Below are 18408 nucleotides of genomic sequence, written 5' to 3' on the forward strand. Positions count from 1 at the left end.
CAATTCTAGCACTGTAAAATTTTAAGTCAATATAAGCTATGATTATTCCTATACACATTTTACACATCAAATTTTGTTTTCCTAAAATCAGGATTTAGAAGTCATACTACCATTTATAATTCGTGAAAACACAAGGTGCAGAACTTTCATTGAGTCTTTCACTCAATAACTGGTCTGATAGTTGACATTCTGAAATGCTGACTTATTTTTCTGTCATCTTCCTAATCGTCCAGAACATTATCCAAGAGTTCCTCTTTTCCTCATTACATCACTATGGAAGAACATGTGCTATCTTGGTTATCTCATCATGTGGAGGACAGCAACACAACCCAAATGTACCACTAATTACAGATCGGCTTATGTTTTTATTTAGTGGAGGGGCTCTCAGTTTAGTTCTATAAAACAAAGACACAGCATAAACATTAGTGAGGACATATACATATCGAATCAGGTATGGATTGAACTCTCAACTCACAAGGGTGGATTCCTGCCAACAGGTGCTGTACCTCTTTTTAGCTTAGGGCAGTGGTCAGCAAACCGTGGCTCGTGAGCCTCATGCGGCTCTTTGGCCCCTTGAGTGTGGCTCTTCCTAAGCCTTAGGAGTACCCTAATTAAGTTAATAACAATGTACCTACCTATATAGTTTAAGTTTAAAAAATTTGGCTCTCAAAAGAAATTTCAATCATTGTACTGTTGATATTTGGCTCTGTTGACTAATGAGTTTGCCGACCACTGGATTAGGGCATGCTACATATCGCTACTTTGGAGAATTTGAAGAGAAAATGCAAACTATTTGAGAAATCATTTCCCAAGGGGGAGGGGGTGAATATAAATATGATTTACAAACCACCAAAACAAAGATCAATAAAAGGCTAAATTTTTTTTTACATTTCAATTAAATATGGACACAAATTCATTTTCCTGAACAGATTCAACCTGTGATAATTTTCTTGCTCTCTCCATTACTGGTGTTTCAGTTGAAGTGTTCTTCCCTTCAGAGTTTATGTTTAATAGAGTTAAATAGAGTTTATGTTTAAGAAACAGCCAATGGAACAAAGTGTTCACAAATAATCTACACTGTGAAGATGGCCCTGCCACCAAGAAGTTGAAAGCAGAGCTCATTAATGTAATGGTTAAACAGTTTACGAATAATCAAGAGCTGGTTGTATTCCACTTCAAAAGTCCTTATATATGATCTGTATTCTTTACAGTTCACTTGTCATCTCACTTGTGATTATACAAAAGTTAGTTGAACAGAGACTTAATGACAGGGCTGATGATCCAGAAATGTGAACATCCAAAATAAATGAACCTGAGATAAAAAAAATTGGCTGTGGATATTGATACTATCCTAAGAATTAAAAAAACAGTTGACAATGTCTGAACTGTTCTCTTCTCCCTCTTTCCCAAAAGCTAGTAAGTATAATGATAAACATAAAAATTACTCTCTCAGTAGAACCAGCTAGATGCTAATGTAGAGCAAATGCTATGATAAACAAAATTAACAGATATTTTAATGGAGCTAGAATTTCAGTCAAATGCTGCTTAAAATAAGTGGGTCTACACTTAAAAGCATGCCCATTTAAGGACAATTTGTGATAGTGAATCTAACATGGCAAATTGAATGCATTTTTTATCACTTTTATAAAGTAAATCTGTAAGTAGGAGACTATGACAAAGGGAAAAATATTCCAAACAATACCATTTTACCTAAGCTCTATATGATTCCAAGTGTTATTTAATGTGACTACTACCACTGCATTATCTTACAGAAAGTAATACTGAGAACTGTCAGCAAACCACGTTCTGTATTTCTAAGGCTCAATAAACAGGCTCAAAAGAATAAAGTATTTTAAAAGGAACTAAACTTTTGCTCAGATAATTAACTCACCTTTGTAACTGGCCTAATCAAAATAGGATTAAGAAAATAAATGAGGGGAAGTCCTTCGGGACTTGCCCGCCTGGTCCCCCAATATTGCAAAATTAAAAAAAAAATAAGAAAATAAATGAGGGGGAGACACACCACATTAATTCAAAAATAATTACTTGGATTGTAGCAATGCTCTCCCCTAATACAAGAAGCTAAGAGCTCCTACATTCACAGTATTTTACAAAGCAGGTTAACATTAGATTTAGCAGGTTAAGTAGACTTTAACACACGTAGAACAAAGCAAACTATGTATCAAACCACATTTAAAGTTTTATGACTATAATGTTTTAAAACATTTGAAATGAAGCTTTTCTTTCTTATTGTAATTAAAGATTGAGAAAATTCCCCAGGAATGAGAGGTTTTCCTTTGTGAAGTAATTTTTAGGAACAAAAGTATAACTACAATGACTTCAAGACTTTCAACTTAGAATACACATTTTTAAAAGCATCCCACCATGCATTTATCATTATAGGTTAAAATAGCTTTTAACTTAATCTATACAAACTTATACTGCCTTATCCTGTTAACAGCATTGCCTTGCAATGAATACATTCTAAAAGTTATAATAAAAAGAGAAATCACCTGGCTTTTAAAAATAGATATAAAGTCCAAAATGATGACTGGCCTATCAATTATCTCCTCTTTTTAAGAGAACTGCAGACACCGAGAGTATTCAAAATAATGTATTTTGTATAAGGAATAAAATGCTCACTTAAAAAAAAAGTATTGCTTGCTGTCATGCTGTCATCTTACTGCCATCGAAAGGATGTTTTATATTTGATGGAATTGTGACCATTCATAAAAGGGTATACATTTTAGAGCTTACTACTGCATTCCTCCTCATTCCTGGTAATGCTGTCAGGTGCTCCAAAATGTTAAATCAGAAGATATCACAGGAAGCCTCAATAAGACAGCTTATTTTAACTCGGCTAATAGGGTAAGAACTCATTAGAATAGGCTACTAAACATGGTATGATGAAACCTGATGAAATAGCTCTGGCTTCCTAGATACATATAAACATGCATGCTCCTCTGTATTTACGACTTCCTACTTTAACTTAAAAAGTTGCAAATTATGCTGCTTTACATTTTTATTGTGAATTGGTTCTACTTTTGAGCCTTAGCACTTCAAAATAAAACCTTAACTTTGAGTCAAACTGTTAGGTTTTTTGTGTGTGTCAAGAGCTAACTTCGATGTGTTAAAACTAAGTAAAATCCATTAACTCAATCCAAAACAGGCATTAAAAAGAAAAACCCCAAATGCTTTCTTGTATCTTAAAAAATATAGAAACAATGCAAAGTGAGTCCAAATCAGGAATTATACCAAAGGTGTACAATAGGTGTAACAGATAGGACAAGTCACAATGGAGCAGAAGTACTTGATCAAAGGGCAAGAAATGGAAATGTCATTTGACAATAGAAAAGGACTGGTAACAGAGATTTTTTCAAATAACATAAAGCTATGACAACCCCCTCTCGTTTTGTTTATATATTATTTTGCTTTTAGATAACATGTAAGGCACAGGCATTCTTCAAAAACTCCTATTAACAAACAGGTAATCTACTATTGCTCTGGGTAACAATCTATCACCACAGTTTATAAGCCCAGACTGTCTCAAACTTCTCACTCAACAGGCGACAAGATCTGCTCCCCTCTTCACTTTCGACCTGTATCTTTTGAACTATACCTGCAATCTTTATGGCTACAGGATCCTCTGAAACTGGAACAAGCCCTTCCTTGATTTCAGCCTGCTTTTCAGAGACCAGGGGAGATGTGGCAGGAAGGGAATACTTAGTTTCCACAGAAGCCACAGGCGAGGAGGAAGAGGACTTAGAATCATGGAAAAGACTGGCCCATGACTTAGGCTGACTGACAGGAGTGGTGCCCGCCACAGAGGCCAGGGCCTCGGCGGGAGGGGAAGTGCTCTCGGCCTTAGCTGGGTCCGAGTCCATGCTTTCGACAGTGTGCAACTCCATCCCATTGGCAGCTGAGCCCTCACCCAAGGATTCAAGTATTTGTCCGTTAGTAACGCCAAGGTTTTCAGTAGTATCAGTCCCAACATAAGGGTGAGCCACAGCTGTCCTCAACAGGCTGTCCCTGTCAGCCTCTGCAGGAAGACAGGACTGTTCAAAGTTAGGCCCCTGGCAGCCCTCAGGTGGCCCTGCAGTCCTAGCATTGCTGTCCAGGGCTCTAGGGAAAGAACCTCCAGGCACAGTGCCACTGACGAAGTCTGTGGAGTCCTGAGGGCTGCTACAAGTCCTGGGTGTTCCCAACAAAGGCATATCGCCCATCAACTCTACATCCTCTGTGCATATGTGGTTCAGGATTGTTAAACTGGCATGGCCATTGACCATGGGGGAAATATTACCCTCGCTGCCATCTTTCAAGTAACTATAATATCCAGGTGGACGTTTTTTCTTCTTTTTACGCTCCCTTTGTCCAAGACCACCCGAGGTGCCATCGTTTTCCAAAACTTCCGCTTCTGCGTTGGAACTGCCATCCAGATCAAGGGCAGAGCCTGGGTATTGGCAGTCAATGGAGCTGTAGTTGGCTTCTTTATCTATGTCATCAGGGGTCTTTTTGGAAGTTGTGCAACTAAGAATAAATTCAGGAGCCTGAGGGTTTAATGTGCTTGAAATACTGTAGTTGGGAGTTCGCTGCAAAGTGTCATTGGATTCAATTACTTCATTAACACCAAACTCAATTCTCTGATATTCTTGTCCTATTTAGAAAGAAAACAGTCAGTAAACATCCTATTAGTTAAGAATACAGCTATACAAACTATGAAAATATCAATTATTTTCTCTTTAAAAACTGAAACACTAAAGTCTTCTAATGAACAAAGTTGACATTTTATTTCTCTGCTGAATAAATAATTTGCTAAAGTAATAACTATAAGATTATATTTAATTTAGGGATATGAAAAACAGCTTGAATTTATCTTCTACTCTCAGGGTAGCTAATGGAGACTTCCAAAAGGTAGAAATTAAAATTATAATATAAAGCAAATAAGATTCCGCCTGTCTAAAAACACCCCTCAATGAAATCTGACTCAACTAGCTTTCATTATGCTGAGAGTAAGGTATAAGCTTTTTAGACAATAAAAAGAAAATCACGCCCAGCCAGAGTTGCTCAGTTGGTTCAGCATCATCCTGGGCACCAAAAGGTCATCAGCTCGATTCCCGTTCAGGGAACATACCTGAGTTGCAGGTTCAATCCCCAGGGAAGGCAACTGATCAATGTTTCTCTTTCACATCGATACCCTTCCCCCTTCCCCTCCGGGCATGTCCTCAGGTGAGAATTTAAAAAAACAAGTAAATAAAAGGAAATCACAACGACAAACTTAGAGACTTAAAATCATTGCTATATATATGGCTTCTCTAGTTAGTGTAAGTTAATAATTCAAAAAGCATAAACTATACCAAGAATTCATCCTCTACATAAAGGTATATTTCCAAAGCACTTTTTAAAATTATCCATCTCCTGATCTCCCCCACTGATAATCTTAATTGAAGTCTGAAAATAGCCTTGCATGAATGCACATTATTTGTCCACTAAATAAATTCACATTGGATTAAGTCCATGAGTGGTGAGGGTATCTCCAAAATTACCAAAAGTTAAAAATCAGGCCATGAACTTTTAAAAATCTCTTTGGAGCCTTTCAATACTTCTTCCCAGCTGACATCCTAGATATTCCATCCATTCTAAGATGTGCGTTTTTTCATAGTTCTTATCTCTGAAATTAGGTTTAGAATCAATTGTGTCTTTTAACAGACACCAAGCATCAATGTAAGCTTATAACTGATAAAATAAAGTTATAAATAAATTTTGCAGTTAAGAAAAGAGCACATGCCTTATAATTCATTTTTAGTGTATAACTGAAAATTTCTCCAAGTCTAGCATAATAGGCCAACTTTTTTCAAGGCATTTATTTCAAGGGAAAAAAATTATAAAGAATTATGTTCCATTACAGAGTACTAAATATATTGGAAGTCTTTTTATAGAAGGCTTAAAAACAGTCCCAGAGAGAAGCCAGTTGTGTGCAAGAAAGTGTGGGGCAGGGCCTAGTCTGCTAATTCTTCATTTGTTTTAACAAAACACCCCTTCCTTGGGGTTGGGATGAGGGGCTGAGGGGGGAGGGGGAGGCTGCACAACAACAAAAAGTTCCTGAAAGATGACTGAAAGATGACTACTGACAATAATTACACTAACCGTAAGTTTACATATAAAGCCACCAATGAGAGAGAGAGAGAGAGAGAGAGAGAGAGAGAGAGAGAGAGAGAGAGAGAAACATTGATCAGTTGCCCACTGTACATGCTCTGGCTGGGGATGGAACCCACAACCTAGGTACGTGCCCTGACTGGGAACCAAGCCCACAGCCACAACCTTTGGGTATACAACGATGCTCCAACCGAGCCCCCTGACCAGGGCAACAGTTCCTTTTCTTACCCAGGAATTCTCGGCATGGACACACATGTACACTGCACTGCAAGGCAGAGAGGTTAGCACAAAGCCCTGTCAAACTGAAAGACTGGTAGAAGTCCTGCAAACTAATTCTTTGAACAACCCTGTCAATATAATGGGTACATGGGAACTCAATGCTCAGGTCAGACATGCTGTGGGTTTGTTGGGAGAAGGAAACCCAGCTCAAAGAAAACAATTACATCCTCACATGGCGTTTCTCCAAGTCTGCTCACTGCAGCACTCGCAGTGAAGCCTCCGATCTCTAGCCTATGCCACTGCGAAGATGGTGGGGGCACTAAATGAACTAGAGAGAAAGGTTTAATACGAAAGGAAAATAATGAAACAGCCCTAACCGGTTTGGCTCAGCGGATAGAGCGTTGGCCTTCGGACTCAAGGGTCCCAGGTTCGGTTCCGGTCAAGGGCATGTACCTTGGTTGCAGGCACATCCCCAGTGGGGAATGTGCAGGAGGCAGCTGGTCAATGTTTCTCTCTCATCGATGTTTCTAACTCTCTATCCCTCTCCCTTCCTCTCTGTAAATAAAAATATATATTTAAAAATAAGAAAAGAATGAAACAATTTAAAGCACTGAGTAAACATCTGCAGCATGCTCACTATGTGCAAAGTACATAGACACAGAGAAATCCAACTGACACAGATAAAAACACTGCTGCAGAAGCTGGGCAGCAAGGCAAGGGCATGCAGGAGGCAACCAGTCAATGATTCTCTCTCATCATTGATGTTTCTATCTCTCTCTCCCTCTCCTTTCCTCTCTGAAATCAATTTAAAAAATTTGTTTTTTTTTAAAAAAGCATGAACAAAGAGGAAAACACTGTTTCCAGGTGACCTGCCCCCCCAGCATATATGGCCAGAATCCACATCAGGGAAATAAAGAACAAGCTTACCATCAGGTAGTTCATCTGCAGCCTGTGTGCCACACAGAACTGATCCATTGTATGGAGGAAGCTGCATGGGGAATCAGAAAAATTTTAATTCAACAAAATGTTAAAACCCAACACATGCTACTTCATTAAAGGACTTCATTAAAACTCTTTATCCATGTAACTTTTCATGACATTTTTACCAAATACACATGGAAAGACAGTAAAAGTAAATCATCTTCATTTAAGAAAAAGATATCATAGGAATACTTTAAAATATGTTATTAAATAGATCCAAAAATGAAGCAAAAAAACCAAAACTACAATTGACAAGTAAATCAGTTTCAATAAAATGTTTATGCGATATCCTTTGTTTCACAGGATGCTGATGACTGCCCATAACACCACAGCCACCTATCTTTGTCCACTGGTAAAGATGACTTAGTGACCGTCAGCACTTTGTGTTCACTATCACTACGTGTCAGCACACCCAGGCCTGTTGGTAGGGGATAGAGAAAGCCCCCCTGGGAAAGAACAGCCTGGGAACTGTGGCTTCCTTTTTAATATAATGCTTTAAATGACCAAATTAATAGCTAGAAATCACATTCCTTGTTTGGAAAAGATCAAGCAAAATAGCAAGTGTCTACAGAAAGGTATTATAAATACATCAAATTTTTCTTCTTCCCAGCTATTCCATAATATCTAAGAGCTGAAAATGTTTCAAATGCGTATGCTTGAGATAAGAAAGTTAGATGGGAAGGGAAGTAGAAAAATAACTATTACCTGAAGGCAGAACAAAATAACAAATAACACAATGCTTCTCAAGCTCTGCTTGCTGCAGCTCTGGCAATACAATGGCCCCCACCTGCGTGGGATCCCAGAGCCTGCAATACTCAGAGGCGCTCAGGTGGATCCCCATGCCCACTACTGCTGAGAACTACTGCTTAAGTGGCTTCCTCAACCTATTTCTCCAACTCTTAGGAAGTCAAGTCAATAATCAGAGATAAAAACTTATCGCTCCAAGTAACTGAGTAAGTTCTCTCCCCAGAGAATTAATGACAAATAAGAAGCTGAGAAAATGTGGAGTTATTCAAAAGCAAATGACTGCTTTCAGGATTTAAGAGCTGCACATATTTCCACCATGCGGGGGCACCCCAGTAATCTTCACACTGACACAAAAGGAAAAAGCATTCTGTACCCAGAGATGTGCTACACCGGCTTTGCACCTGAAGTGCAAAGACCATTCATTCCACACACCATTCAAACACTCGCACCAAGTGCTCTAGCATTTACCGCTGACGCGAACATAAGGAGCAGAAAGGTGCATTTGAAGAAGCCACAAATGGGAGTCATGTTCCTCTGCAGCCACAAAAGAAGTTTAGCAGAATCCCAGACACAGGATGCCTTCCCTTTTTCTATCAACAACACTGGGGTGCCCCCTGGTGATAGAAATCGATACAATTTTAAGTCACTAGAAGTTGTGTGTGTTTGTTTTTTAATGTCCCTGTATTTCAAAATCTAGTTGAGTGGTAGAAGCAGAATTTGAAAAGATATCACCCAGCAGACTCCAGGGCAATACTGCCATTTTCTGTTAGTGTGTTTAAAACACTTACTTTGATATACTAATCTGGTTAAGAGTGTAATTATGGGAATTACTGAATGCTGGAATGAGTTCCGGCCCAGAAAAAGTATGTGTTTCTTTTTTTACTCTAGAGCAGTGGTTCTCAACCTTCCTAATGCCATGACCCTTTAATACAGTTCCTCATGTTGTGGTGACCCCCAACCATAAAATTATTTTCATTGCTACTTCATAACTGTAATTTTGCTACTGTTATGAATCGTAATGTAAATATCTGATATGCAGGATGTATTTTCATTGTTACAAATTGAACATAATTAAAGCATAGTGATTAATCACAAAAACAATATGTAATTACAAATGTGTTTTCTGATGGTCTTAGGAGACCCCTGTGAAAGGGTTGTTCAACCCCCAAAGGGATCGCGACCCACAGGTTGAGAACCGCTGCTCTAGAGGCACATGGGACCTTTAATTTCAACAAAAACTCCTCCACTCATAAGAAGTCCTTCAGTCTTTGGTAACTGGGTATAATAAATACACAGCAGAATAGCCCTGGCCAGTTTGGGTCAGTGGATAGAGCATTGGCCTGCGGACTGAAGGGTCCCGAGTTCGATTCCGGTCAAGGGCACATGCCCAGGTTCTGGGCTCAATCTTCAGTGGGGGGCGTGCAGGAGGCAGCCAATCAATGGTTCTCTCTCATCATTGATGTTTCTATCTCTCCCTCTTCCTTCCTCTCTGAAATAAAAATATATTTTTAAAAAATACACAGCAGAATAAACTGTAATAATTGTTTGCTTAAAGTTCCCTCTTTATACAGCTATTTATAAGAAACAAAATATAAAAACCAAAGCAAAAACATAAAATCTCACACACAAAAGTACACTGAGCAATGTAAAAAACCAAATCTAGTTATATTAGATACAGTCAAATCACCTTAGTCTGTAAAAGTGCTAACAGTCTTGTGAAGACAGGACTTGCGACCTTTGATAAGGTAATGTTTTAAAATCGTTTTGGTGCTGCCACCATTTGTTCTGCTGTCTAAAAGATCCTCACAAACCCTAACTCTCTCCTCTGAAATATTAAGACACCAAACCACTGAGAATAACTGTCCTGATTCTAACATCCCACTCCCACACACGTGCATGTGCTGTGCACCTATAGCCTACCTAATGCTATCACAGGCTTGTTATCAGTAGCTGGTTGAGGTCTAATGATGAGAGTCTGGGAAGTTTCAAGAAGAATTAGCATTCTCTCCCTATTTTGAACACCAATAACATGATTATGACTGGGGTTTATAATACAGTCATTCATAAGCTGACTGTACTTTTATTTTTAAATAACCCTGGCTTCTAAACTAGAACACAGCTTTAGAAAAGGTATTTTTAAAATTACTTTTAAAAATTTTATATAGGCATGCCTCATTTTATTGCACTTCATTTTACAAATGCTCTTCCCAGATATTGTGAAGAAAGCACATCAACATTGAGGCACGACCCTCCACCAGCAAAATGATTATTACCCACTGAAGTCTCAGGTAATGGTTAGTGGTTTTTAACAATAAAGTATTTTTAATTAAGGTATATACTTTGTTTTTTTTAGACAATACTACTGCACATTTAACATACTACTGTAAGCTTTTATATGCACTGGGAAACCCAAAATTCGTGTGACTCGTTTTTTACTACAATATTCACTTTGTTGCAGTGGACTGAAAGGGAACCTGCAATATCTCCAAGGTATGGCTTTAAGATCACTCAGCTGAATTTGTTTCTTCTGATTATTTTAAACAGCAGTACTGTCCACCCTATCTTGTCAGTGGCAAGATTTCAAAAAGCAAACTAAGAGAGAGACAAAAACTCTCAGCTGAGAGTAATGATGCTTTTGTAGAAAGAATGTATATTTTAACATTTATATTTTTATTTATTTTATTTAATTTATTTAATTAAATAAAATTGAATTAAAATTTTATTTTTATTTTATTTTTTATAAAATTGTTTTTATATTTCACATTAGAGGCCCAGTGCACGAATTCGTGCACATTGAAAGGAAATTAATTAGAAGAAATATTTTAATATTGCTATTCACCCTTTCTCTAAAATAGAAGTGTCAACCAAATTCACGATCGACAATGACAGATGGAAATACATGCTTGCGATTGGCGCCAGCAAGAGCTTTATAGACAGATAGATAAACTTGCTTAATTAGACCTGCTTTCTGATTTAGCTAAACTTTTTCCAGACCAGTGAAGCACCCCAACTTCTCTTTCAGGTAATTGTCAGCAACACAGCAGTAAATATCAACACAAAGCACACCATTATTGTAGATCACACAGAGAGAATAAAGGGTGAAATATTTAACTGCAGTAGTGTTTGACTGTATTCTGTGCAGTGAGAAAACCTGAAGTCATTTTCAAGTTCCACCATTTCTTACTTCTTTTCAGTCGGGTCAAGTTTCTAAATTTTCTAAATCTCCATTTTCCATCTGATGAAAAGAAAATAGGATTCCACCAAGTCTCCTATCTACATACTGCAGGACTTCTGTGAGGATCAAATGAAATGAGGCAGGTGAAAACACTGCACAGACATTTGGTTAAAGCAGTGGTTCTCAACCTTCTGACCCTTTAATACAGTTCCTCATGTTCTGACCCCCAACCATAAAATTTTCGTTTCTACTTCATAACTGTAATGTTGCTACTGTTATGAATCGTAATGTAAATATCTGATATGCAGGATGGTCTTAGGCAACCCCTGTGAAAGGGTCCTTCGATCCCCAAAGGGGTCGCGACCCACAGGTTGAGAACCGCTGGCTTAAAGTGTAAAATGTTTGCACCTATCTATAAAGCAAGCCGTGTTCCTGGGCTGGAGAAACTGCAAGTCGCTAGGGAGAGGAAGCCGGACGCCGGACGTTGCTATATGATGTCATTACCTGGCCCCCACAGCAACTGTTTCCAGGCTGTGCTGTCGGCCGCATTTTGTGCCATGGGGTCTTGGCAGTGTAGGCTGCGATTTGGTGGGGTGTCGCTCCAGGGTGGTGGTGGGGCCTGTGTCCCACTTGGGGGAAGCCAAGTGTTGCTTTGTGGGCACCAGGTTCGCAGTGCCGTTTCTTTGTAAATGGCCAGTGTGCATCACGGCAGCTCCTGCATTGAGCGTCTGTCCCCTGATGGTCAGTGAGCGTCATAGCAACTGGTCGGACGGTCAGAGGGACACTTAGCATATTAGCCTTTTATATACATAGATTACTCAAATTTTGGTTGGTGAGCTCTTGGCCCAAGAAAAGAAAAAAAGTTCCTAATAGCCAAAAAAATATATGAGGAACAGGGCTGGATTCTAATTTATGCCACCTGGTAGGAACAGTACAGATGAGAGGTGCAATTTTACCTACAAAGTAAAAGGCCAAACAAAGGATTATGCAGAAGTGAGATAACATTACTCACACACCCACTGATCCATCCATGCATCCCCACATTAAACAGTCCCTGTCCTATATTACTATTGAAGTATGGTAGCAATCATCTCAGGTAGAAACTATAGTTTAACTTTAACCCTGCTGTTTGGTTTCTGTACTTATTTGCTTTGTTTAACAACAGAAAAGTTATTTTGATTTTCTGAATTATATAAATTATCCAATTCAATTAAATACCCTATTGATTGTGATTTGAATATCCCATTGGTTGTGGTCATACTGGTCTTAGAAAGCACATTTTCCTTTACCTGGGAAGGACAGCACAATTATCCCAAGGTCAGAGGGCTCCAGTTAACGTGTCCCCGTTGACTCAGTGTTCTAGAGACCCAAAAACTGTAATTTAGATAACGTGCTTAAGTCTGACCAGGTTCCTCATTCCAGACCTGAGGGCTCTAGATAATGTGTTTCTGTCAATTCAGTGATCCGGAGACCCAAAACTATAATTTAGATAACATGCTGCTTCTGCTTCTGCTTCTGTAAACTGCTTTTTTGCGAACCAGGTTCCTCATTCCAAACCCTGGGATGTAATCAATACCTTTGTGATTTTTGCCTATATAAATCTGGTGTTGCGGCCATCTTATCACTATGAGATATAGGAGAGCGAAATGCCCCCTCATAGTCCCGGATTTGCAATAAATGTGACTCTTTAATTCGACTTCTTGAGGCATCCTTGTGTGATTCTCGGGGTACATTACAACACTATCATACAAGCCCCCAAATTTTAATATTTATATATTGAGGATAATAACTCAGCCCAATCATGTTAATTAGCCTGTATTTCCCTTTTACAGGTTATTGGACAACATTTGATTTTGACAGACAGCACTTGATATACCCTACCCCCATACACAATGCATGCTCAAAAGAAACAAACAAAAAAAAAAAACAAAGACCCCCCCCAACATATGCCCAGACACACTATGATTTTTTACTGTAATTCATTTTAATGAGACACAGCAATTACTTTTGCAAATAAAAAGTCTGACAGCCTGGCCAGTTGGTTGGGCATCATCCTGTGCACCAGGAGGTTGATGGGTTCGATTCCCAGTCAAGGGCACATGCCTGGGCTGAGGGCTCGATTCCCAGTAGGGGCTTGCAGGAAGCAGCTGGTCCACATTGAGCTCTCACATTGATGTTCTCCCTTGCCTCCCCCGCACCTGTCCTCTTCTTCCTCCTCCTCCCCCATCCCTTCCTCTCTCTAAAAATCAATAAACTATTCTTTAAAAAAAAAAAAAAGGCTGACGTAACTTTACCACCAGCATCCTTATATCCACTAACACTTATTACACACTAGGTATCATGTCATACATTAATGATTTTCCAACATTTCTCTGAAGTAAATAAGCATTCTCCCGTTTTAATTTTTTTTTAAAAAAAAAAAAAAGGAAGAATGAGATGGAGGAAATTGCCCAAGGCCACTGAGTCTGTTTAAGTAGCGGAGTGAGAAAGGAACCCAGCTCTTCAGACTTGAAATATGGTACATTTTCCACTTTCATATCACCATGAAAACCCAAGTTTTTAATCCAACACTTACTTGCAAACAGACATTCACAAACCCAACACATATGCACACACCTGAGAAAAGCTTTCATAAAGTACAGAAGTTGGGCTTTATTGTTTTTTAAAACCTTAATTGCAAAGAGCACTGTTAGACTGTGGCAAGCACCAGCATATTTTACTGTGATTCGAGACAGAAATTATTTAAAACTTGAATCACTGTAGAGTATATAGAGTAGAACCTCGATTAACACTAATGCTTAGGGAATATAGGATCTGATTATGTTTTTCCTAGTTAACTATTTTCTTATCAGAAAATACTAAACTTCAACCCTTAAATTCTACAGAATTCTAAAATGCAGAGATACATTGTATAGTTTTAGGAAATAAAATATATAATTTAGCTTTCACTATATCGTATCTTTATGTTCCTTAAAACCATAACTGTTAACATCAATAAATACAAGAAATAGAGATGGCAATGAAACTATATGCATTTCTAAAATGAAAACTGATGTTTTACTTTCTTCCTTTTTTCTAAAATGAAAGAGAAAACAACAGATCTTTCTTACATCTCTAAGCTTAAAATAATACTTTCAATGTGTTCTCATTTAATCCCACTGCCGTAACTCTAAAATTTTTTTAGAATCCAAGAAGCCAAGGTGAAGAGGTCATGTGTAAGTGGTCCAGCCAGACCCCAACCCTGGCCTTTTGACTCATATTCTAAGGAACTAGCTTCTCCTGCCCCATTTTACCAAATAAAGCAACACCATACATAAATATTTAATATGCGTGCAAATATACAACTGTGTATATTTACTTAATGACCTAAAATTAAGGGATCTAAAAGGCTAGTTAGGTTTCATTAAAAGTTAACCAATATTTTACTTGATATACTCTATACTTACTTCTCCTTAGGTGTTCCTTTTCAATGCAATTTCAATAGGTTGTGTGTGTGTGTGTGTGTGTGTGTGTGTGTTTCAATCCTCACCCGAGGATATTTTTCCATTGATTTTTAGAGAGAGTGGGAGAGAGAGGGAAAAAAAGAGAAACATCAATGTGAGAGAAACACATCGATTGGTTGCCTCCTGCACGAGCCCCAACCAGGGCCAGGGCTAGGGAGGAACCTGCAACCAAGGTACATGCGCCCTTGACCAGAATCGAACCTAGGACCCTTCAGTCTACAGACCAATGCTCTATCCACTAAGCCAAACCGGCTAGGGCTCAACAGTTTTTATATTTAAAAAATAAGCCCTAACTGTTTGGCTCAGTGGATAGAGCTTCGGCCTGCGGACTGAACGGTCCCAGGTTCAATTCTGCTCAAGGGCATGTACCTTGGTTGCAGGCACATCCCCAGTATGGGGAGTGCAGGAGGCAGCTGATCGATGTTTCTCTCTCATCAATGTTTCTAACTCTATATCCCTCTCCCTTCTTCTCTGTAAAAAAAAAAAAAATCAATAAAATGTATTTTTAAAAAATAATAATAATCTGGAAAAATATTCCCAGGAAGTTTTTATTAAACTAAAACAGAAACCATTAATCACATAAAAGGAGACCCGAATAAGTGGAGAAATATACTACAATCATGCTTAGGAAAATTATCATAAAGATGTTAATTCTCCTACAAATTCATCCACAATTTTAATGCAATTCCAATTGAAATTTCAATAGGATTTTTCATGGAACTGGAGGTGCTGATCATAAATTCCTAAGCAAGAGTTAAGAATGAAGGAAAGCCAAAATAACTTGTAAGTATAAGAAGAAGGTTTGTGCCCTGCTGGAAGACTGACAAGGTTCAGCAATTAAAACATGGTATTGAGACAGAGCAAAGGGCCAACAGAACAGGGGACCCAGAATCAACCTAGCATATATGAAGATGTGACTTGACAGGGTGGTACTACACCTAAGGGCTGAGTTCTACATAATGGTGCTGAGACCACTTCTATTGCCACGGCGGAGGGGTTATTAGATTCCCCACCTCACACACATACAAAAATCAATGCCTCAATTTAAGTTGTATTACATGCTAAAGTAAAAACAAAACCTTAACACTTTTAGAAGAAAACAAATGTCTTTATTAACTTAAGGAAAAAATTTTTTTAAAGATATTTATTTGAAAACCTAAAATCTACAAACCATGAGGAAAAAAGTCAATATATTAGGCATTAAAGTGAAAAGTGTACTCTCTTTACCCAGAAAAAAAAAAGTGAATCATATATGAAGTTTAAAAGCCCTCATGCTAGGAGAGATACCTGTAACATGCAGAACCAAGATTATTAACCCTGTAAGTCAATAAGAAAAAGAAAAACACTTGATAAAAAATACAGACAAGAGATAGAGATCGTGTAATTCACAGAAGTGGAAATGTATCACCACAGACATGAAAATAATAAAATAGTGCTCAACTATTTGTAATCTGGGAAATGTAAATTAAAACAATGACAATCTATAATTCATCAAATTAAAATATATTAACAAATCTTAAGTATGCCTATACTGAGAATTAGGCAAGATTTTTTTGCTTTTAAATGAGATAGAGAAAAGTCTCATGCACTGCTGATGTTAAAACCACTTAGAGCCCTGGCCAGCATGCTCAATGGTTAGTGTCAGCCCGTGCATCAAAGAGTCACAGGTTCGATTCCTAGTCAAGGCCACATACCTGGGTTTCAGGTTCATCCCCAGCCTCGGTCGGAGCCCATGTGACAAGCAACCAATCAATGTATCTCTCTCACATTGATGTTTCTCTCTCTCTCTCTACCCTACCCTGCTCCCTTCTACTCTCTGAAAATCAATGGGAGAAAAAAAAATCCTCAAGTGAGGATTAAAAAAAAACCCTAAAAACCACTTAGCAGATAAGCAGTCCCTAGTAAAACTAAAGATGGTTATCACTTGCACAACCCAGCAGTGTCATTCCTAGAATATATCCTGGAGTAAGCCAAAGGAGCATGATAAGACATTTCAAATATGCTTATTGCAACATTTTTGTAATAGTGGGAAGAGCTAAAGACCTCAATGGTCCTCAACAAGAACTGTGATGTGTTCAATTAATGGTATTTGGCAATTAAAATCAAAGAACAAAAACAAAATGCATCAGCATAGATAAATCTAAAGAACATTGGCTTAAAATAAACAAACTATAAAATGATGAATACAGTATGAGACATTTTATGTGACATTTCATATAAAACAATACAATGCACTATCTTTTGAAAATACACACATGTAGTAAACGATAAAAATCACAGTCAGAAAACAATACTTACCAATTTCAGCAGAGTTGTAATTTCTGGGAATGGGGGAATGAGATGAAAGAGGGGTATAATGGAAGTTTCAACCGTATCTATAATGTTTTGCTATTTATAAATATAGTTAAATGTTAATGCAGGGTGTCCCAAAAAAATGGATACACACTTTAACACCTGATTCTATTACATTTTTTAAATGAAATTTATTTTAATAAACACTGCCTTTATAATTATTCAAAGTGTGTATCCATTTCTCTGATTGGTGGGTTCAGGCATTTCTCATATTAGTTTCTGCACTTTTCTGTACCCTGGAATTCCTTATCAAAAAGCATAAATTTAAAAAGCAGAGCTAAAACATAACCATTAACTACATCTACACATATACTCAATAAAACAAAGTTTTGTCTTACCTCAACTGAAGAGCGAGGAGTCACAAAGAATTGATTGAATTCATCAGGGCTAAAATCTCCAAAAATATACTGAAGGAAAAGAGAGAAAGAAAGAGAGAGAGAGAGAGAGAGAGAGAGAGAGAGTCATTGATCACATAAACTATACAAATTATGTACTTTCAGAAAAAACCACCATATATTAAAACAATTCTATGATATATTCAGGCTAAAATGCCCAAGATCCTTCCTTCATTAAATCAAAGGTCTATAAAGTGAGATTTCTAGGTGTCCTATTTTCCAATTACAAACAAGAAAATACTACTTAGCCTTTTCTACAAAACTGTCAAAGAAAACTCTGAAATTGTTAAAGCTTATTTTGAAACAGGTCAGTTTTGTACACCAAACTCATAAGCAGAGCCCTGCTTGCAAGACAATTTTTTTTTAAAATATATTTTATTAATTTTTTACAGAGAGGAAGGGAGAGAGATAGAGAGTTAGAAACATCAATGAGAAAGAAACATCGATCAGCTGCCTCCTGCACACCTCCCACTGGGGATGTGCCCGCAACCAAGGTACATGCCCTTGACCGGAATCGAACCTGGGACCCTTCAGTCCGCAGGCCGACGCTCTATCCACTGAGCCAAACCGGTTTCGGCACAAGACAATTTTTTGATTCACAAACATTTCCAGTTGTTCCATTTACCTTTCTGCTGACTCATGTTACTACTTCCAGTTTTTTCTGCCATCCATACTAAAGAAAAGCAGAAAATATGGTTCAAATGGGAAGATAGGAAAATCCAAAAAAAGGAAAATACTAATGATCTTAATAATTTTTAAAAATATGTATGCAATTTTTATCTTTAAAAATCCAGACACCTGATGCACAGATAAACATATTACAGTGGGGCCTTGACTTACAAGGGGCCTTGACTTACAAGGCCCCACTGTAATATGTTTATCT

General features: G+C 37.9%; 1 protein-coding gene across 1 annotated transcript in view; it reads right to left on the reverse strand.

Moving 5' to 3' along the window:
* Positions 1-18408, reverse strand: part of USP10 (ubiquitin specific peptidase 10) — a 74510-nt gene that overhangs the window by 21980 nt on the left and 34122 nt on the right. Inside the window, exons 2-4 of the mRNA XM_023752547.1 lie at positions 17469-17537; positions 7300-7360; positions 3620-4654 (exon numbers count right to left, since the gene is read on the reverse strand). Coding sequence (XP_023608315.1) covers positions 3620-4654; positions 7300-7360; positions 17469-17537 — 1165 coding nt within the window. The remainder of the gene's footprint in view (positions 1-3619; positions 4655-7299; positions 7361-17468; positions 17538-18408) is intronic.

The sequence above is a fragment of the Myotis lucifugus genome, unplaced genomic scaffold, assembly GCF_000147115.1.
Source record: "Myotis lucifugus unplaced genomic scaffold, Myoluc2.0 scaffold_35, whole genome shotgun sequence".
NCBI lineage: Eukaryota > Metazoa > Chordata > Mammalia > Chiroptera > Vespertilionidae > Myotis > Myotis lucifugus.